The sequence below is a fragment of the Biomphalaria glabrata genome, chromosome 2 (genome assembly GCF_947242115.1).
Source record: "Biomphalaria glabrata chromosome 2, xgBioGlab47.1, whole genome shotgun sequence".
Taxonomy (NCBI): domain Eukaryota; kingdom Metazoa; phylum Mollusca; class Gastropoda; family Planorbidae; genus Biomphalaria; species Biomphalaria glabrata.
The window spans coordinates 30694756-30717673 of NC_074712.1; the positions used below are offsets into that span (position 1 = coordinate 30694756).

Here is a 22918-nt window from a genome sequence, read left to right on the forward strand (position 1 = left end):
GTCCTACAACTTCTGCATTATGTCCTACAACTTCTGCATTATGTCCTACAACTTCTGTATTATGTCCTACAATTTCTACACTATGTCCTACAACTTCTTCATTATGTCCTACAACTACTACACTATGTCCAACTACTTCTTTATTATGTCCTATAACTCATGCATTATGTAATACAACTTCTACACTATGTCCTACAACTTCTGCATTATGTCCTACTACTTATGTATTATGTCCTACAATTTCTACACTATGTCCTACAACTTCTTCATTATGTCCTATAACTCAGACATTATGTCCAACAACTTCTACATTATGTCCTACAACTTCTGCATTATGTCCTACAACTTCTGTATTATGTCCTACAATTTCTACACTATGTCCTACAACTTCTTCATTATGTCCTTTAACTCAGACATTATGTCCTACGATCTCTACATTATGTCCTACAACTTCTGCATTATGTCTTACAACTTCTATACTATGTCCTACAACTTCTTTATTATGTCCTATAACTTATGCATTATGTCCAACAACTTCTACATTATGTCCTACAACTTCTGCATTATGTTCTATAACTCATGCATTATGTCCAACAACTTCTACACTATGTCATACATTATGTCCTACAACTTCTACACTATGTCCTACAACTTCTTCATTATGTCCTACAACTTCTATAATATCTCCTACAACTTCTGTATTATGTCCAACAACTTCTACATTATGTCCTACAACTTCTGCATTATGTCCTACAACTTCTATAATATGTCCTACAATTTCTACATTATGTCCTATAACTCATGCATTATGTCCTACAACTTCTAAATTATGTTCTACAACTTCTGAATTATGTCCTATAACTCTTCCCTTATGTCCTATAACGTCTACAGGCTATCCTACTACTTAAACATTATGTCCATAATAAGAGCTTGAAAAGTGAATAAAATGTGAAATTGATATCACACGCCTGTCTATTTCTTGTAGTGTTTTTTTTTTTACCCACAGAGGAATGTAACAAAAAATCAAGCATTAATTTTGTTCTAAATGAAAACTTTAGACATCTTTTTAAAAAATATGATTGTTTGATATAGAGATCTCTTAATTTCCTTTGTTGATAATGTGCTAGCCAGGTACACCCTGCACACACTGATCTCATGTCTATCATTCACCCAACATTTCAGTATCCTATCCTATTCTCAAGCATGGTCCAAGAGTAAAATGTCTTCTCTGGAATCACAATTACCCGCGCTCTTTGTCTCCATCTCTGATTTCAAACCATTCACTTCTGAGAAACCGACTGGCGCAAAGAGCTACCTGTCACGTGATAGTTTAAAAAACCAAACAATTCAACAGATTCTTAGAATAAAATACCCGGTATTGTTAAAATAGCGTGCATTAAATTTGACATCTATTTGTATGGCAGCTGTTTTGATTGCCATGGCAACAGGCTAGAACGCCATCTAGATGTAGGAACACCACAGGGGGCGCTGTTAGATGATAAATGTGCTCTGTTCGGAAGTTACTTGTTGGAAAGTCAAATAATTAGCCAAATTTCTGAGGCTGTGTCTTGTTACGCTGCACAACGAAGAGAGTATTGGTGTATTTTGGTTGGGGGGGGGGGGGAGAGGACGGGAGGGAAACTGTCTGGAATTTTTTTTTTGTTACTCAACTCTTGGCTTTTAAAAGGCTATTTATCAATTTTGTTTCGGAAACAATCGTGGCTTAGTTATATATATATATATATATATATATATATATATATATATATATATATATATATATATATATATATATATATATATATATATATATATATATATATATATATATAAATTCAGCAAAGATTATAGTTGTGTATGTTTCTATGTGTATCAGTATCCCGTATGTCCCAAAGACTAAATATTTACGTACTTTATATCTGCATTGAAAAAGTGTGGATAAAATAACATTTTATTTGTGTTACTGTGTGTGTGAGAGAGAGAGCTGTATGTGAGAGAGAGGTAATATAACATGGGGGCAATTATGTTAGCCTATTGTGTGTGGGTATTATTAATTACGGGTCTAGAGAAATGATACGTTTCCTTATTATTTGTGATACTTTATGTAGCCAGACAGAAGTAATCATAATGTAATATGTTGTTATATCACACACATTAAATTGATGTTATATCTTGTATTCTTGACAAAATCCAATTAAAACGCAATTGAGTATTTTTTTAAATTTTATTTTGTGTTTAAAATGTAGCTTATTTTTTGCTGACCCACTTTTTTTTTTTTTTGAATCAACATTATCCCAGTGGCATCCATTGTTTAATTAACTCCAGAGATAATGTTCTCCTACTCCCGCTGACCTGTCCTCACCGTTCCATCACCTCTAACGAGGCCAAGGACAATATTTACCTTTGTCTCACCTTTCTTCCCTTGTCCAGGTCTTCTGGCTGAAAGACAACGTGGAAATCAACGTCATCGTGGACATCAACTACATCATCACCAGTGAGGGCCACCTCATCATCAACCAGGCCAGGAAGACCGACTCGGGGAACTACACTTGCGGGGCAGAGAACATCGCCCAGAGGCGGACCAGCTCTTCTGCTTTGCTGACTGTGTTTGGTGAGTTTTTGAACATCTTGAAATCAATAGCTTTTAAACACACTTCAAAGACAGGGTGCTTTTTAAACCAGCAGTCTCATTGAAACCACTCACACCATATGATTCATTGCTTTTAATTAAATCCCCAATTAAGGTATCGAGTATTTGAGAATCCCTGCGTTCGAATAACAATTTGATAAAAATAAACAATTAAAAGTCACATTACTGTTATAATGCAATATAAACGAAAAAAAAGGTGTTTTTTCTTCTAACCTTTATTTTATTACACTCTAGAGACACCTGCTATTTTGATATATTCGATCAAATTGTTAAAAAATAGTGCAGTGTAAATTTCACGATTACGGTTCTTATAAATTATTATAAACTTTTCTCTCAAACGAAAGAACAACATTGACATTTTAAACTGCGAATAATAAAGTGGCAATAATGTGAACTAAATCTTTGTCTGTCTCCATATGTCTATGCCTGGATCTATTTTGTAATTGTTTACAAACTCCATATGTCTATGTCCATACGTTAATGCCCATATGTATGCACCCAGGATTTTTTCGGGGGGGGGGGGAGGGTTTCCCCCCCCCCCGGCCAAATATATGTGCGTGTGTGTGTACATGATTAATCTTGTTCCATTCTGACCTTTCATTCTTTCGGAAGACGTTTATTGTACTATAGAATAAGATCTTACTGGAGCTCCCTCAGCAGTGTTCGGGGCGGAACCCCACCGCCAAACACTATTTTCGGTATTGAAAGCTTACAAAATGCATATTCTGAAGTATCTACAGTGCATTATCCTGCTATTAACAAGTTTTATTTCCTTTATTGAGACCCAATCTCTATAACTGACTCCTAAAATCTGTCTTAGCCATCTTTGTTGAGCCACATTTAGTCTTTCAATTTCGGCAGATGACTATTCACTGCACTTTATTAATGGAGACCAGCCTCTGGTACAAATGTGTAACCTCTCTTGGCTACTCTCTTGCTTTAGATTTTATATCGGAAAGGAAACTTTTATCGTCAAAATCATTTGTTGTCGGGTTTAAACTAAAAAATCTATGGAGTTTCTTTTAACAAATTTAAAACCCCCTAAGCTACGCTTATAGAATTTGGTGACTGTAGTTTGCTTTAGAATAATACTGAAAAGAGAGAATTTCAACCTCTAAACTCTCTGTATGGGGATTTTAAACTCAAAACCATCTGGAAGGGTTTTAAACTTTAAAATAAAGCCCTATGGAGGAGGGGGGTTTAAACTCAACCCTCTACTTTTTGGCTTGCCTTCGTTCATAGAATTTTAAGTGTGTAGTTTGCTTTTTTTTTTTAATATTGTAGAGGCATTTTTTTAGCTTCATATCCCGCTGAAGGGGAGTTTAAACTCAAAACCCTCTTTGGCTACGCTCATAGAATTTTAAGTGTGTAATTTCCTTTTTTTTTATGTTGAAGAGGTATTTTTTAGTTTCAAATCCCGCTTATGTATGGATAGCCTTTTATTGAAGAGGTATTTTTTAGTTTCAAACCCCGCTTATGTATGGATAGTCTTTTATTGAAGAGGTATTTTTTAGTTTCAAACCCCGCTTGATGTATGGATAGTCTTTTATTGAAGAGGTATTTTTTAGTTTCAAACCCCGCTTGATGTATGGATAGTCTTTTATTGAAGAGGTATTTTTTAGTTTCAAACCCCGCTTATGTATGGATAGTCTTTTATTGAAGAGGTATTTTTTAGTTTCAAACCCCGCTTATGTATGGATAGTCTTTTATTGAAGAGGTATTTTTTAGTTTCAAACCCCGCTTATGTATGGATAGTCTTTTATTGAAGAGGTATTTTTTAGTTTCAAACCCCGCTTATGTATGGATAGTCTTTTATTGAAGAGGTATTTTTTAGTTTCAAACCCCGCTTAATGTATGGATAGTCTTTTATTGAAGAGGTATTTTTTAGTTTCAAACCCCGCTTATGTATGGATAGCCTTTTATTGAAGAGGTATTTTTTAGTTTCAAACCCCGCTTATGTATGGATAGTCTTTTATTGAAGAGGTATTTTTTAGTTTCAAACCCCGCTTGATGTATGGATAGTCTTTTATTGAAGAGGTATTTTTTAGTTTCAAACCCCGCTTATGTATGGATAGTCTTTTATTGAAGAGGTATTTTTTAGTTTCAAACCCCGCTTATGTATGGATAGCCTTTTATTGAAGAGGTATTTTTTAGTTTCAAACCCCGCTTATGTATGGATAGTCTTTTATTGAAGAGGTATTTTTTAGTTTCAAACCCCGCTTGATGTATGGATAGTCTTTTATTGAAGAGGTATTTTTTAGTTTCAAACCCCGCTTATGTATGGATAGTCTTTTATTGAAGAGGTATTTTTTAGTTTCAAACCCCGCTTATGTATGGATAGTCTTTTATTGAAGAGGTATTTTTTAGTTTCAAACCCCGCTTATGTATGGATAGTCTTTTATTGAAGAGGTATTTTTTAGTTTCAAACCCCGCTTATGTATGGATAGTCTTTTATTGAAGAGGTATTTTTTAGTTTCAAACCCCGCTTAATGTATGGATAGTCTTTTATTGAAGAGGTATTTTTTAGTTTCAAACCCCGCTTATGTATGGATAGTCTTTTATTGAAGAGGTATTTTTTAGTTTCAAACCCCGCTTATGTATGGATAGTCTTTTATTGAAGAGGTATTTTTTAGTTTCAAACCCCGCTTAATGTATGGATAGTCTTTTATTGAAGAGGTATTTTTTAGTTTCAAACCCCGCTTATGTATGGATAGTCTTTTATTGAAGAGGTATTTTTTAGTTTCAAACCCCGCTTAATGTATGGATAGTCTTTTATTGAAGAGGTATTTTTTAGTTTCAAACCCCGCTTATGTATGGATAGTCTTTTATTGAAGAGGTATTTTTTAGTTTCAAACCCCGCTTATGTATGGATAGTCTTTTATTGAAGAGGTATTTTTTAGTTTCAAACCCCGCTTATGTATGGATAGTCTTTTATTGAAGAGGTATTTTTTAGTTTCAAACCCCGCTTATGTATGGATAGTCTTTTATTGAAGAGGTATTTTTTAGTTTCAAACCCCGCTTATGTATGGATAGTCTTTTATTGAAGAGGTATTTTTTAGTTTCAAACCCCGCTTAATGTATGGATAGTCTTTTATTGAAGAGGTATTTTTTAGTTTCAAACCCCGCTTAATGTATGGATAGTCTTTTATTGAAGAGGTATTTTTTAGTTTCAAACCCCGCTTAATGTATGGATAGTCCTTTTATTGAAGAGGTATTTTTTAGTTTCAAACCCCGCTTAATGTATGGATAGTCTTTTATTGAAGAGGTATTTTTTAGTTTCAAACCCCGCTTATGTATGGATAGTCTTTTATTGAAGAGGTATTTTTTAGTTTCAAACCCCGCTTATGTATGGATAGTCCTTTTATTGAAGAGGTATTTTTTAGTTTCAAACCCCGCTTATGTATGGATAGTCTTTTATTGAAGAGGTATTTTTTAGTTTCAAACCCCGCTTAATGTATGGATAGTCTTTTATTGAAGAGGTATTTTTTAGTTTCAAACCCCGCTTAATGTATGGATAGTCTTTTATTGAAGAGGTATTTTTTAGTTTCAAACCCCGCTTAATGTATGGATAGTCTTTTATTGAAGAGGTATTTTTTAGTTTCAAACCCCGCTTAATGTATGGATAGTCTTTTATTGAAGAGGTATTTTTTAGTTTCAAACCCCGCTTAATGTATGGATAGTCTTTTATTGAAGAGGTATTTTTTAGTTTCAAACCCCGCTTAATGTATGGATAGTCTTTTATTGAAGAGGTATTTTTTAGTTTCAAACCCCGCTTAATGTATGGATAGTCTTTTATTGAAGAGGTATTTTTTAGTTTCAAACCCCGCTTAATGTATGGATAGTCTTTTATTGAAGAGGTATTTTTTAGTTTCAAACCCCGCTTAATGTATGGATAGTCTTTTATTGAAGAGGTATTTTTTAGTTTCAAACCCCGCTTATGTATGGATAGCTCTTTTATTGAAGAGGTATTTTTTAGTTTCAAACCCCGCTTATGTATGGATAGTCTTTTATTGAAGAGGTATTTTTTAGTTTCAAACCCCGCTTATGTATGGATAGTCTTTTATTGAAGAGGTATTTTTTAGTTTCAAACCCCGCTTATGTATGGATAGTCTTTTATTGAAGAGGTATTTTTTAGTTTCAAACCCCGCTTATGTATGGATAGTCTTTTATTGAAGAGGTATTTTTTAGTTTCAAACCCCGCTTATGTATGGATAGTCTTTTATTGAAGAGGTATTTTTTAGTTTCAAACCCCGCTTATGTATGGATAGTCTTTTATTGAAGAGGTATTTTTTAGTTTCAAACCCCGCTTATGTATGGATAGTCTTTTATTGAAGAGGTATTTTTTAGTTTCAAACCCCGCTTATGTATGGATAGTCTTTTATTGAAGAGGTATTTTTTAGTTTCAAACCCCGCTTATGTATGGATAGTCTTTTATTGAAGAGGTATTTTTTAGTTTCAAACCCCGCTTATGTATGGATAGTCTTTTATTGAAGAGGTATTTTTTAGTTTCAAACCCCGCTTATGTATGGATAGTCTTTTATTGAAGAGGTATTTTTTAGTTTCAAACCCCGCTTATGTATGGATAGTCTTTTATTGAAGAGGTATTTTTTAGTTTCAAACCCCGCTTATGTATGGATAGTCTTTTATTGAAGAGGTATTTTTTAGTTTCAAACCCCGCTTATGTATGGATAGCCTTTTATTGAAGAGGTATTTTTTAGTTTCAAACCCCGCTTATGTATGGATAGTCTTTTATTGAAGAGGTATTTTTTAGTTTCAAACCCCGCTTATGTATGGATAGTCTTTTATTGAAGAGGTATTTTTTAGTTTCAAACCCCGCTTATGTATGGATAGTCTTTTATTGAAGAGGTATTTTTTAGTTTCAAACCCCGCTTATGTATGGATAGTCTTTTATTGAAGAGGTATTTTTTAGTTTCAAACCCCGCTTATGTATGGATAGTCTTTTATTGAAGAGGTATTTTTTAGTTTCAAACCCCGCTTATGTATGGATAGCCTTTTATTGAAGAGGTATTTTAGTTTCAAACCCCGCTTATGTATGGATAGTCCTTTTATTGAAGAGGTATTTTTTAGTTTCAAACCCCGCTTATGTATGGATAGTCTTTTATTGAAGAGGTATTTTTTAGTTTCAAACCCCGCTTATGTATGGATAGTCTTTTATTGAAGAGGTATTTTTTAGTTTCAAACCCCGCTTGATGTATGGATAGTCTTTTATTGAAGAGGTATTTTTTAGTTTCAAACCCCGCTTATGTATGGATAGTCTTTTATTGAAGAGGTATTTTTTAGTTTCAAACCCCGCTTATGTATGGATAGTCTTTTATTGAAGAGGTATTTTTTAGTTTCAAACCCCGCTTGATGTATGGATAGTCTTTTATTGAAGAGGTATTTTTTAGTTTCAAACCCCGCTTATGTATGGATAGTCTTTTATTGAAGAGGTATTTTTTAGTTTCAAACCCCGCTTATGTATGGATAGTCTTTTATTGAAGAGGTATTTTTTAGTTTCAAACCCCGCTTGATGTATGGATAGTCTTTTATTGAAGAGGTATTTTTTAGTTTCAAACCCCGCTTATGTATGGATAGTCTTTTATTGAAGAGGTATTTTTTAGTTTCAAACCCCGCTTATGTATGGATAGTCTTTTATTGAAGAGGTATTTTTTAGTTTCAAACCCCGCTTATGTATGGATAGCCTTTTATTGAAGAGGTATTTTTTAGTTTCAAACCCCGCTTATGTATGGATAGTCTTTTATTGAAGAGGTATTTTTTAGTTTCAAACCCCGCTTATGTATGGATAGTCTTTTATTGAAGAGGTATTTTTTAGTTTCAAACCCCGCTTATGTATGGATAGTCTTTTATTGAAGAGGTATTTTTTAGTTTCAAACCCCGCTTATGTATGGATAGTCTTTATTGAAGAGGTATTTTTTAGTTTCAAACCCCGCTTATGTATGGATAGTCTTTTATTGAAGAGGTATTTTTTAGTTTCAAACCCCGCTTATGTATGGATAGCCTTTTATTGAAGAGGTATTTTTTAGTTTCAAACCCCGCTTATGTATGGATAGTCTTTTATTGAAGAGGTATTTTTTAGTTTCAAACCCCGCTTATGTATGGATAGTCTTTTATTGAAGAGGTATTTTTTAGTTTCAAACCCCGCTTATGTATGGATAGTCTTTTATTGAAGAGGTATTTTTTAGTTTCAAACCCCGCTTATGTATGGATAGTCTTTTATTGAAGAGGTATTTTTTAGTTTCAAACCCCGCTTGATGTATGGATAGTCTTTTATTGAAGAGGTATTTTTAGTTTCAAACCCCGCTTATGTATGGATAGTCTTTTATTGAAGAGGTATTTTTTAGTTTCAAACCCCGCTTATGTATGGATAGTCTTTTATTGAAGAGGTATTTTTAGTTTCAAACCCCGCTTATGTATGGATAGTCTTTTATTGAAGAGGTATTTTTTAGTTTCAAACCCCGCTTATGTATGGATAGTCTTTTATTGAAGAGGTATTTTTTAGTTTCAAACCCCGCTTATGTATGGATAGTCTTTTATTGAAGAGGTATTTTTTAGTTTCAAACCCCGCTTATGTATGGATAGCCTTTTATTGAAGAGGTATTTTTTAGTTTCAAACCCCGCTTATGTATGGATAGTCTTTTATTGAAGAGGTATTTTTTAGTTTCAAACCCCGCTTATGTATGGATAGTCTTTTATTGAAGAGGTATTTTTTAGTTTCAAACCCCGCTTATGTATGGATAGTCTTTTATTGAAGAGGTATTTTTTAGTTTCAAACCCCGCTTATGTATGGATAGCCTTTTATTGAAGAGGTATTTTTTAGTTTCAAACCCCGCTTATGTATGGATAGTCTTTTATTGAAGAGGTATTTTTTAGTTTCAAACCCCGCTTATGTATGGATAGTCTTTTATTGAAGAGGTATTTTTTAGTTTCAAACCCCGCTTATGTATGGATAGTCTTTTATTGAAGAGGTATTTTTTAGTTTCAAACCCCGCTTGATGTATGGATAGTCTTTTATTGAAGAGGTATTTTTTAGTTTCAAACCCCGCTTGATGTATGGATAGTCTTTTATTGAAGAGGTATTTTTTAGTTTCAAACCCCGCTTATGTATGGATAGTCTTTTATTGAAGAGGTATTTTTTAGTTTCAAACCCCGCTTATGTATGGATAGTCTTTTATTGAAGAGGTATTTTTTAGTTTCAAACCCCGCTTATGTATGGATAGTCTTTTATTGAAGAGGTATTTTTTAGTTTCAAACCCCGCTTATGTATGGATAGTCTTTTATTGAAGAGGTATTTTTTAGTTTCAAACCCCGCTTATGTATGGATAGTCTTTTATTGAAGAGGTATTTTTTAGTTTCAAACCCCGCTTATGTATGGATAGCCTTTTATTGAAGAGGTATTTTTTAGTTTCAAACCCCGCTTATGTATGGATAGTCTTTTATTGAAGAGGTATTTTTTAGTTTCAAACCCCGCTTATGTATGGATAGTCTTTTATTGAAGAGGTATTTTTTAGTTTCAAACCCCGCTTATGTATGGATAGTCTTTTATTGAAGAGGTATTTTTTAGTTTCAAACCCCGCTTATGTATGGATAGCCTTTTATTGAAGAGGTATTTTTTAGTTTCAAACCCCGCTTATGTATGGATAGTCTTTTATTGAAGAGGTATTTTTTAGTTTCAAACCCCGCTTATGTATGGATAGTCTTTTATTGAAGAGGTATTTTTTAGTTTCAAACCCCGCTTATGTATGGATAGTCTTTTATTGAAGAGGTATTTTTTAGTTTCAAACCCCGCTTATGTATGGATAGTCTTTTATTGAAGAGGTATTTTTTAGTTTCAAACCCCGCTTATGTATGGATAGTCTTTTATTGAAGAGGTATTTTTTAGTTTCAAACCCCGCTTATGTATGGATAGTCTTTTATTGAAGAGGTATTTTTTAGTTTCAAACCCCGCTTATGTATGGATAGTCTTTTATTGAAGAGGTATTTTTTAGTTTCAAACCCCGCTTATGTATGGATAGTCTTTTATTGAAGAGGTATTTTTTAGTTTCAAACCCCGCTTATGTATGGATAGTCTTTTATTGAAGAGGTATTTTTTAGTTTCAAACCCCGCTTATGTATGGATAGTCTTTTATTGAAGAGGTATTTTTTAGTTTCAAACCCCGCTTATGTATGGATAGTCTTTTATTGAAGAGGTATTTTTTAGTTTCAAACCCCGCTTATGTATGGATAGTCTTTTATTGAAGAGGTATTTTTTAGTTTCAAACCCCGCTTATGTATGGATAGTCTTTTATTGAAGAGGTATTTTTTAGTTTCAAACCCCGCTTATGTATGGATAGTCTTTTATTGAAGAGGTATTTTTTAGTTTCAAACCCCGCTTATGTATGGATAGTCTTTTATTGAAGAGGTATTTTTTAGTTTCAAACCCCGCTTGATGTATGGATAGTCTTTTATTGAAGAGGTATTTTTTAGTTTCAAACCCCGCTTATGTATGGATAGTCTTTTATTGAAGAGGTATTTTTTAGTTTCAAACCCCGCTTATGTATGGATAGTCTTTTATTGAAGAGGTATTTTTTAGTTTCAAACCCCGCTTATGTATGGATAGTCTTTTATTGAAGAGGTATTTTTTAGTTTCAAACCCCGCTTGATGTATGGATAGTCTTTTATTGAAGAGGTATTTTTTAGTTTCAAACCCCGCTTATGTATGGATAGTCTTTTATTGAAGAGGTATTTTTTAGTTTCAAACCCCGCTTATGTATGGATAGTCTTTTATTGAAGAGGTATTTTTTAGTTTCAAACCCCGCTTATGTATGGATAGTCTTTTATTGAAGAGGTATTTTTTAGTTTCAAACCCCGCTTATGTATGGATAGTCTTTTATTGAAGAGGTATTTTTTAGTTTCAAACCCCGCTTATGTATGGATAGTCTTTTATTGAAGAGGTATTTTTTAGTTTCAAACCCCGCTTATGTATGGATAGTCTTTTATTGAAGAGGTATTTTTTAGTTTCAAACCCCGCTTATGTATGGATAGTCTTTTATTGAAGAGGTATTTTTTAGTTTCAAACCCCGCTTATGTATGGATAGTCTTTTATTGAAGAGGTATTTTTTAGTTTCAAACCCCGCTTATGTATGGATAGTCTTTTATTGAAGAGGTATTTTTTAGTTTCAAACCCCGCTTATGTATGGATAGTCTTTTATTGAAGAGGTATTTTTTAGTTTCAAACCCCGCTTATGTATGGATAGTCTTTTATTGAAGAGGTATTTTTTAGTTTCAAACCCCGCTTAATGTATTTTATTGAAGAGGTATTTTTTAGTTTCAAACCCCGCTTAATGTATTTTATTGAAGAGGTATTTTTTAGTTTCAAACCCCGCTTAATGTATTTTATTGAAGAGGTATTTTTTAGTTTCAAACCCCGCTTAATGTATTTTATTGAAGAGGTATTTTTTAGTTTCAAACCCCGCTTAATGTATTTTATTGAAGAGGTATTTTTTAGTTTCAAACCCCGCTTAATGTATTTTATTGAAGAGGTATTTTTTAGTTTCAAACCCCGCTTGATGTATTTTATTGAAGAGGTATTTTTTAGTTTCAAACCCCGCTTAATGTATTTTATTGAAGAGGTATTTTTTAGTTTCAAACCCCGCTTAATGTATTTTATTGAAGAGGTATTTTTTAGTTTCAAACCCCGCTTAATGTATTTTATTGAAGAGGTATTTTTTAGTTTCAAACCCCGCTTGATGTATTTTATTGAAGAGGTATTTTTTAGTTTCAAACCCCGCTTAATGTATTTTATTGAAGAGGTATTTTTTAGTTTCAAACCCCGCTTGATGTATTTTATTGAAGAGGTATTTTTTAGTTTCAAACCCCGCTTAATGTATTTTATTGAAGAGGTATTTTTTAGTTTCAAACCCCGCTTGATGTATTTTATTGAAGAGGTATTTTTTAGTTTCAAACCCCGCTTGATGTATTTTATTGAAGAGGTATTTTTTAGTTTCAAACCCCGCTTGATGTATTTTATTGAAGAGGTATTTTTTAGTTTCAAACCCCGCTTAATGTATTTTATTGAAGAGGTATTTTTTAGTTTCAAACCCCGCTTGATGTATTTTATTGAAGAGGTATTTTTTAGTTTCAAACCCCGCTTAATGTATTTTATTGAAGAGGTATTTTTTAGTTTCAAACCCCGCTTAATGTATTTTATTGAAGAGGTATTTTTTAGTTTCAAACCCCGCTTGATGTATTTTATTGAAGAGGTATTTTTTAGTTTCAAACCCCGCTTGATGTATTTTATTGAAGAGGTATTTTTTAGTTTCAAACCCCGCTTAATGTATTTTATTGAAGAGGTATTTTTTAGTTTCAAACCCCGCTTGATGTATTTTATTGAAGAGGTATTTTTTTAGTTTCAAACCCCGCTTAATGTATTTTATTGAAGAGGTATTTTTTAGTTTCAAACCCCGCTTGATGTATTTTATTGAAGAGGTATTTTTTAGTTTCAAACCCCGCTTAATGTATTTTATTGAAGAGGTATTTTTTAGTTTCAAACCCCGCTTAATGTATTTTATTGAAGAGGTATTTTTTAGTTTCAAACCCCGCTTGATGTATTTTATTGAAGAGGTATTTTTTAGTTTCAAACCCCGCTTGATGTATTTTATTGAAGAGGTATTTTTTAGTTTCAAACCCCGCTTAATGTATTTTATTGAAGAGGTATTTTTTAGTTTCAAACCCCGCTTGATGTATTTTATTGAAGAGGTATTTTTTTAGTTTCAAACCCCGCTTAATGTATTTTATTGAAGAGGGTGTTTTGTCGTAAATTTTGGAGGAGGTTTTAAAACCAAAATCTTCCTTAGCTATGCTCTTGAAAATTGGGGATTGTAGTTTTTTTTTGTTTTGTTTTATAGAAGATGGGGATTTAACTGCAAAACCCCCTGGTAAGGTGTTTTAAACTCAAAACCTCCTTGGCTGCGCTGGGGAAAGTAATGGTTTTGTATTAAAATCTTTCCTAAAATAACCAAAATCAAACAAAAAATCAGTCAATAAATTCCGACCCCCCCCTCCCCTGGCTACATCTATGTGTTATGTGTATGTATGTCTATTGTATCAACAACACATTATTAACATGCAAACATACAAACAAATGTATGCCATTGTGCTACCTCTGTAAATATACCAAGCTTCTATCAACTCACTCTGCCTGGATCAAAAGTTTGAACACGTTATTTCTCTCACACCCACTCTCAGATCAAGCTGAACAGTTGCACAATTATTTCTTTTACCTGGCAACACAAGAACCAAATAAAAAAATAATAATTAGTTAATTAACTATTGGTTATTATTTTTTTTTTGGTATCTCGAACAAGGGAAAGAAATTCTACTTAAGCTGAATTAGTCTCCTTTATAGGTCACCGCTCGAAATTGTCTCAAACAATATATACGATCTTCTCTAGTCATAAGTACCTCACTAGAAGAGAGGTTAGCACGCCGGCCAAGGGTTTGAATTCAGGTCATTTTTGTTTGTGTGTGTGTGTGTTGTGTTAATGCTTTTGAAAACCAATAACGATAAAATCCACCCAGATCTCCCTTTGTCTCCCCCCCCCCTTATTTTCCCAACTGGTCCAGATACGGGATAGGATCATAGCGTAGTGAGAACGCTAAAAGCATGAAATAGCGCTAAACAAAAACAATTGATACAAATCGCACACATTTATTGTTGTTGGTCTAGATCCATTACAAATTGAATTGCATGACTCTTCTAAACTAATTGATACACTTACACTTAGTATAGGCTTTTTTTAAAGCTTTTTTTTTTTTTGGGGGGGGGGGGTTTCTCATTAGTTAAAGGTCAGTTATTATCATAACAGTTTATTTCGAATAGGCCGTATTCTATTATAGAGCTCTCGCGGGGATATATTGAATATCCGAACGAAGACAAGCGCGAGAATCAAATCACCCGTAAGACTCAAATCGGCAGGAAGGCGCACTTCCGGTTAAAGCCTTACAAAAAATGCCGCTTGCATTACAATGAAACTTGTTACTTTGAGGGAATTACAGATTAATTACAATTATCTATATCACACAGTGTCACACATACACACCAACACAGTTACACTTCGGTTTACATTGCGTCATTAACTTATAACGCTACAATTTAAAGGCAATAAGCTTAAACATTCAATAAATGATCTCAATGGTTTCAAAGTATAAAAAGAAAATGGTTTTTTTATCTGTAGACCTAGTCCAACTATTTCTTCATTTCCGCCAGGTTAACTCCAAATAACAAACGGTGAATATAAAAAGAAAACTAGCCCTCACATATTTTCATCCTATCTCGAGTTTCCATCTTGAAGGAAAGAAAGAAAAAAAGTATGTCTAGTTGTTGGACGTTTTGATGGAAGTTGTGTTTTTTGTTCTGAGATTCTAGCCTGAGAAAGAATGCTCCGTTTAACAGAAGACTTTGCCCGGCGTGTAAAATTGTTTTGAATATTCTAGAAAGAGGTGTCTCGCCTCCCCTTTTTATATTTTTCTTCGTTATAGATTTAAAATTCAAGAGCTACATCAAAAAAATAAAATCAAAATTATTATCTAAAAGTGAGTTTGGTCGGCCATCTTGGAGAGCTTGCTACTGTGATTGCATTAAGGTTAGGTAGAATCGGATTTTACCAAATCTATATTTAGATCACTCTAGCCTTTAGTCAAGGTCTGACTCACTAGCTGCTAATTATTCACTTCATCTCTTCATGACTTTGTTTTTTAACTTTTTATATTTTGAATTACATTTTAATATTGGTATTTATGTATGTATGTATATCTATATACATTTGTTGCTTCATACTTTTATCTTTCGTTCTTACATTTGTTAACCATACCCCTCTCATCATCCGTATCTTTTTAATCTTTATCTATTTGATCTGATCTGTTATCGGTTACTTCTCCCTGAAGCATTACAATTTTGCTGCATGTTTTCGTCCATTATTAAAACTCTTGCCTTTTCTCTCCTCGTCTCCCCCTTATCTCAGTCCTACTTATTTATTTATTTTTTTTCATATTTTTTTTTGTTCACGTCTGGCTTTTGTAAAAGATAATATTTATATTTTAAGTTCAAGTCAGAAATGAAATCATTTCATTAAGTCTCGGGGTAAATACAGAAACGTCAACTCTGTGTGTGTGTGTGTCTGTGTGTGTGTAAGTTGGTAGATGCGTTTATGTGTATAGACGTGGGTGGGTGGGAGTTGAGAGACTCTCAGCCCTGTGAACCTCGGACACGTCTTCAGTCAGACCAATACATCTTCTCAGCCCGAGTCTTGAGATCACATTGAAGACATTTTGGCCGCCCCCCTCGCTCCTTCCCTTTCTCACGTCCTTTACTTCCCCCCCTCCCCCACAACACCTTCATCAGTTCCATCATCTTACCTGTCAGTGTTGTTGTTAGGAAGTCTGTCTGTACGTACCTGAGACACGCAACAGTTACGTCCGTCCAGGGATTTGAAAGAGTAGCGGAGTAGGGTGGTATAGGGTGGTGTAGGGTGGTGTAGGGTGGTGTACCAGTGTCGGCGTATTATCCTGTGGGTCTACAGTGTCACCTTGACTTTGTTAGGGAGGTATCCTTATATGTATGGAGACATCATGTCTTGGCACACTTTTTTTGACTCAATTATAAATTAATTCCATTAGATGTGTATACATTAACGCCCTGACCTCATTTAAATTTCTGTAACTTTCTGAAGCTTTTCCCAGGTTCACCCTGGACAGGTCATTTACTCGTATTTTACCAACGTACAAAGCTACATCATATAACTAAAGCATCAAACGCAACTCACAAGCTCAGACATTTAATTCCATTTTTTTAAATTGTAGAATCTGATTGTACGATAAGAAGAATTATACTTAGTTTGTATAGGTGAGTGAGTTTGTATAGGCGAGGGAGTTTGTATAGGTGAGTGAGTTTGTATAGGTGAGTGAGTTTGTATAGGCGAGTGAGTTTGTATAGGCGAGGGAGTTTGTATAGGTGAGGGAGTTTGTATAGGTGAGGGAGTTTGTATAGGTGAGGGAGTTTGTATAGGTGAGGGAGTTTGTATAGGTGAGGGAGTTTGTATAGGTGAGGGAGTTTGTATAGGTGAGGGAGTTTGTATAGGTGAGGGAGTTTGTATAGGTGAGGGAGTTTGTATAGGTGAGGGAGTTTGGAGTTTGTATAGGCGAGGGAGTTTGTATAGGTGAGGGAGTTTGTATAGGTGAGGGAGTTTGTATAGGTGAGGGAGTTTGTATAGGTGAGGGAGTTTGTATAGGTGAGGGAGTTTGTATAGGTGAGGGAGTTTGTATAGGTGAGGGAGTTTGTATAGGTGAGGGAGTTTGTATAGGTGAGGGAGTTTGTATAGGTGAGGGAGTTTGTATAGGTGAGGGAGTTTGTATAGGTGAGGGAGTTTGTATAGGTGAGGGAGTTTGGAGTTTGTATAGGCGAGGGAGTTTGTATAGGCGAGGGAGTTTGTATAGGTGAGGGAGTTTGTATAGGCGAGGGAGTTTGTATAGGTGAGGGAGTTTGTATAGGCGAGGGAGTTTGTATAGGCGAGGGAGTTTGTATAGGTGAGGGAGTTTGTATAGGTGAGGGAGTTTGTATAGGTGAGGGAGTTTGTATAGGTGAGGGAGTTTGGAGTTTGTATAGGCGAGGGAGTTTGTATAGGTGAGGGAGTTTGTATAGGTGAGGGAGTTTGTATAGGCGAGGGAGTTTGTATAGGCGAGGGAGTTTGTATAGGTGAGGGAGTTTGTATAGGTGAGGGAGTTTGTATAGGTGAGGGAGTTTGTATAGGTGAGGGAGTTTGTATAGGCGAGGGAGTTTGTATAGGCGAGGGAGTTTGTATAGGTGAGGGAGTTTGTATAGGCGAGGGAGTTTGTATAGGCGAGGGTGAGGGAGTTTGTATAGGCGAGGGAGTTTGTATAGGTGAGGGAGTTTGTATAGGCGAGGGAGTTTGTATAGGCGAGGGAGTTTGTATAGGTGAGGGAGTTTGGAGTTTGTATAGGCGAGGGAGTTTGTATAGGCGAGGGCGAGGGAGTTTGTATAGGCGAGGGAGTTTGTATAGGTGAGGGAGTTTGTATAGGTGAGGGAGTTTGTATAGGTGAGGGAGTTTGTATAGGTGAGGGAGTTTGTATAGGCGAGGGAGTTTGTATAGGCGAGGGAGTTTGTATAGGTGAGGGAGTTTGGAGTTTGTATAGGTGAGGGAGTTTGTATAGGCGAGGGAGTTTGTATAGGTGAGGGAGTTTGTATAGGTGAGGGAGTTTGTATAGGTGAGGGAGTTTGTATAGGTGAGGGAGTTTGTATAGGTGAGGGAGTTTGTATAGGCGAGGGAGTTTGTATAGGTGAGGGAGTTTGTATAGGTGAGGGAGTTTGTATAGGCGAGTGAGTTTGTATAGGTGAGGGAGTTTGTATAGGTGAGTGAGTTTGTATAGGCGAGGGAGTTTGTATAGGTGAGGGAGTTTGTATAGGTGAGGGAGTTTGTATAGGCGAGGGAGTTTGTATAGGCGAGGGAGTTTGTATAGGTGAGGGAGTTTGTATAGGTGAGGGAGTTTGTATAGGTGAGGGAGTTTGTATAGGTGAGGGAGTTTGTATAGGTGAGGGAGTTTGTATAGGTGAGGGAGTTTGTATAGGTGAGGGAGTTTGGAGTTTGTATAGGCGAGGGAGTTTGTATAGGCGAGGGAGTTTGTATAGGTGAGGGAGTTTGTATAGGCGAGGGAGTTTGTATAGGCGAGGGAGTTTGTATAGGTGAGGGAGTTTGGAGTTTGTATAGGCGAGGGAGTTTGTATAGGCGAGGGAGTTTGTATAGGTGAGGGAGTTTGTATAGGCGAGGGAGTTTGTATAGGTGAGGGAGTTTGTATAGGTGAGGGAGTTTGTATAGGTGAGGGAGTTTGTATAGGCGAGGGAGTTTGTATAGGCGAGGGCGAGGGAGTTTGTATAGGCGAGGGAGTTTGTATAGGTGAGGGAGTTTGTATAGGTGAGGGAGTTTGTATAGGTGAGGGAGTTTGTATAGGTGAGGGAGTTTGTATAGGTGAGGGAGTTTGTATAGGTGAGGGAGTTTGTATAGGTGAGGGAGTTTGTATAGGTGAGGGAGTTTGTATAGGTGAGGGAGTTTGTATAGGTAAGGGAGTTTGTATAGGTGAGGGAGTTTGGAGTTTGTATAGGCGAGGGAGTTTGTATAGGCGAGGGAGTTTGTATAGGTGAGGGAGTTTGTATAGGCGAGGGAGTTTGTATAGGCGAGGGAGTTTGTATAGGTGAGGGAGTTTGGAGTTTGTATAGGCGAGGGAGTTTGTATAGGCGAGGGAGTTTGTATAGGTGAGGGAGTTTGTATAGGCGAGGGAGTTTGTATAGGTGAGGGAGTTTGTATAGGTGAGGGAGTTTGTATAGGTGAGGGAGTTTGTATAGGCGAGGGAGTTTGTATAGGCGAGGGCGAGGGAGTTTGTATAGGCGAGGGAGTTTGTATAGGTGAGGGAGTTTGTATAGGTGAGGGAGTTTGTATAGGTGAGGGAGTTTGTATAGGTGAGGGAGTTTGTATAGGTGAGGGAGTTTGTATAGGTGAGGGAGTTTGTATAGGCGAGGGAGTTTGTATAGGTGAGGGAGTTTGTATAGGTGAGGGAGTTTGTATAGGCGAGTGAGTTTGTATAGGTGAGGGAGTTTGTATAGGTGAGTGAGTTTGTATAGGCGAGGGAGTTTGTATAGGTGAGGGAGTTTGTATAGGTGAGGGAGTTTGTATAGGCGAGGGAGTTTGTATAGGCGAGGGAGTTTGTATAGGTGAGGGAGTTTGTATAGGTGAGGGAGTTTGTATAGGTGAGGGAGTTTGTATAGGTGAGGGAGTTTGTATAGGTGAGGGAGTTTGTATAGGTGAGGGAGTTTGTATAGGTGAGGGAGTTTGGAGTTTGTATAGGCGAGGGAGTTTGTATAGGCGAGGGAGTTTGTATAGGTGAGGGAGTTTGTATAGGCGAGGGAGTTTGTATAGGCGAGGGAGTTTGTATAGGTGAGGGAGTTTGGAGTTTGTATAGGCGAGGGAGTTTGTATAGGCGAGGGAGTTTGTATAGGTGAGGGAGTTTGTATAGGCGAGGGAGTTTGTATAGGCGAGGGAGTTTGTATAGGTGAGGGAGTTTGTATAGGTGAGGGAGTTTGTATAGGTGAGGGAGTTTGTATAGGTGAGGGAGTTTGGAGTTTGTATAGGCGAGGGAGTTTGTATAGGCGAGGGAGTTTGTATAGGTGAGGGAGTTTGGAGTTTGTATAGGCGAGGGAGTTTGGAGTTTGTATAGGCGAGGGAGTTTGTATAGGCGAGGGAGTTTGTATAGGTGAGGGAGTTTGGAGTTTGTATAGGCGAGGGAGTTTGGAGTTTGTATAGGCGAGGGAGTTTGTATAGGCGAGGGAGTTTGTATAGGTGAGGGAGTTTGTATAGGTGAGTGAGTTTGTATAGGCGAGGGAGTTTGTATAGGTGAGGGAGTTTGTATAGGCGAGGGAGTTTGTATAGGCGAGGGAGTTTGTATAGGTGAGGGAGTTTGTATAGGTGAGGGAGTTTGTATAGGTGAGTGAGTTTGTATAGGCGAGGGAGTTTGTATAGGCGAGGGAGTTTGTAGTTTGTATAGGCGAGGGAGTTTGTATAGGCGAGGGAGTTTGTATAGGCGAGGGAGTTTGTATAGGTGAGGGAGTTTGGAGTTTGTATAGGTGAGGGAGTTTGTATAGGTGAGGGAGTTTGTATAGGCGAGGGAGTTTGTATAGGCGAGGGAGTTTGTATAGGCGAGGGAGTTTGTATAGGCGAGGGAGTTTGTATAGGCGAGGGAGTTTGTATAGGTGAGGGAGTTTGTATAGGTGAGGGAGTTTGTATAGGCGAGGGAGTTTGTATAGGCGAGGGAGTTTGTATAGGCGAGGGAGTTTGTATAGGCGAGGGAGTTTGTATAGGCGAGGGAGTTTGTATAGGTGAGGGAGTTTGTATAGGTGAGGGAGTTTGTATAGGTGAGGGAGTTTGTATAGGTGAGGGAGTTTGTATAGGTGAGGGAGTTTGTATAGGTGAGGGAGTTTGGAGTTTGTATAGGTGAGGGAGTTTGTATAGGTGAGGGAGTTTGTATAGGTGAGGGAGTTTGGAGTTTGTATAGGTGAGGGAGTTTGTATAGGCGAGGGAGTTTGTATAGGCGAGGGAGTTTGTATAGGCGAGGGAGTTTGTATAGGTGAGGGAGTTTGTATAGGTGAGGGAGTTTGTATAGGTGAGGGAGTTTGTATAGGCGAGGGAGTTTGTATAGGCGAGGGAGTTTGTATAGGCGAGGGAGTTTGTATAGGTGAGGGAGTTTGGAGTTTGTATAGGCGAGGGAGTTTGTATAGGTGAGGGAGTTTGTATAGGTGAGGGAGTTTGTATAGGCGAGGGAGTTTGTATAGGTGAGGGAGTTTGTATAGGTGAGGGAGTTTGGAGTTTGTATAGGCGAGGGAGTTTGTATAGGCGAGGGAGTTTGTATAGGCGAGGGAGTTTGTATAGGCGAGGGAGTTTGTATAGGCGAGGGAGTTTGTATAGGCGAGGGAGTTTGTATAGGCGAGGGAGTTTGTATAGGCGAGGGAGTTTGTATAGGCGAGGGAGTTTGTATAGGCGAGGGAGTTTGTATAGGCGAGGGAGTTTGGAGTTTGTATAGGCGAGGGAGTTTGTATAGGCGAGGGAGTTTGTATAGGCGAGGGAGTTTGTATAGGTGAGGGAGTTTGTATAGGCGAGGGAGTTTGTATAGGCGAGGGAGTTTGTATAGGCGAGGGAGTTTGTATAGGCGAGGGAGTTTGTATAGGCGAGGGAGTTTGTATAGGCGAGGGAGTTTGTATAGGCGAGGGAGTTTGTATAGGCGAGGGAGTTTGTATAGGTGAGGGAGTTTGTATAGGCGAGGGAGTTTGTATAGGCGAGGGAGTTTGTATAGGCGAGGGAGTTTGTATAGGCGAGGGAGTTTGTATAGGTGAGGGAGTTTGGAGTTTGTATAGGTGAGGGAGTTTGTATAGGCGAGGGAGTTTGTATATGCGAGGGAGTTTGTATAGGCGAGGGAGTTTGTATAGGCGAGGGAGTTTGTATAGGTGAGGGAGTTTGTATAGGCGAGGGAGTTTGTATAGGCGAGGGAGTTTGTATAGGCGAGGGAGTTTGTATAGGCGAGGGAGTTTGTATAGGCGAGGGAGTTTGTATAGGTGAGGGAGTTTGTATAGGCGAGGGAGTTTGTATAGGCGAGGGAGTTTGTATAGGTGAGGGAGTTTGTATAGGTGAGGGAGTTTGTATAGGTGAGGGAGTTTGTATAGGCGAGGGAGTTTGTATAGGCGAGGGAGTTTGTATAGGCGAGGGAGTTTGTATAGGCGAGGGAGTTTGTATAGGTGAGGGAGTTTGTATAGGTGAGGGAGTTTGTATAGGTGAGTGAGTTTGTATAGGCGAGGGCGAGGGAGTTTGTATAGGTGAGGGAGTTTGTATAGGCGAGGGAGTTTGTATAGGCGAGGGAGTTTGTATAGGCGAGGGAGTTTGTATAGGCGAGGGAGTTTGTATAGGCGAGGGAGTTTGTATAGGCGAGGGAGTTTGTATAGGTGAGGGAGTTTGTATAGGCGAGGGAGTTTGTATAGGTGAGGGAGTTTGTATAGGCGAGGGAGTTTGTATAGGCGAGGGAGTTTGTATAGGTGAGGGAGTTTGTATAGGCGAGGGCGAGGGAGTTTGTATAGGCGAGGGAGTTTGTATAGGCGAGGGCGAGGGAGTTTGTATAGGCGAGGGAGTTTGTATAGGCGAGGGAGTTTGTATAGGTGAGGGAGTTTGTATAGGCGAGGGAGTTTGTATAGGTGAGGGAGTTTGTATAGGCGAGGGAGTTTGTATAGGTGAGGGAGTTTGTATAGGCGAGGGCGAGGGAGTTTGTATAGGCGAGGGAGTTTGTATAGGCGAGGGAGTTTGTATAGGTGAGGGAGTTTGTATAGGCGAGGGCGAGGGAGTTTGTATAGGCGAGGGAGTTTGTATAGGCGAGGGAGTTTGTATAGGTGAGGGAGTTTGTATAGGCGAGGGCGAGGGAGTTTGTATAGGTGAGGGAGTTTGTATAGGCGAGGGAGTTTGTATAGGTGAGGGAGTTTGTATAGGCGAGGGAGTTTGTATAGGTGAGGGAGTTTGTATAGGCGAGGGCGAGGGAGTTTGTATAGGCGAGGGAGTTTGTATAGGCGAGGGAGTTTGTATAGGTGAGGGAGTTTGTATAGGCGAGGGCGAGGGAGTTTGTATAGGCGAGGGAGTTTGTATAGGCGAGGGCGAGGGAGTTTGTATAGGC

General features: G+C 37.4%; 1 protein-coding gene across 6 annotated transcripts in view; it reads left to right on the forward strand.

The window, feature by feature from the left end:
- LOC106077997 (netrin receptor UNC5C-like) overlaps nucleotides 1–22918 on the forward strand; it is a 505747-nt gene that overhangs the window by 419593 nt on the left and 63236 nt on the right. For all 6 annotated transcript variants that reach the window (XM_056020001.1, XM_056020000.1, XM_056020004.1 and 3 more), the window contains one exon: nucleotides 2431–2611. In XM_056020001.1, coding sequence (XP_055875976.1) covers nucleotides 2431–2611 — 181 coding nt within the window. The remainder of the gene's footprint in view (nucleotides 1–2430; nucleotides 2612–22918) is intronic.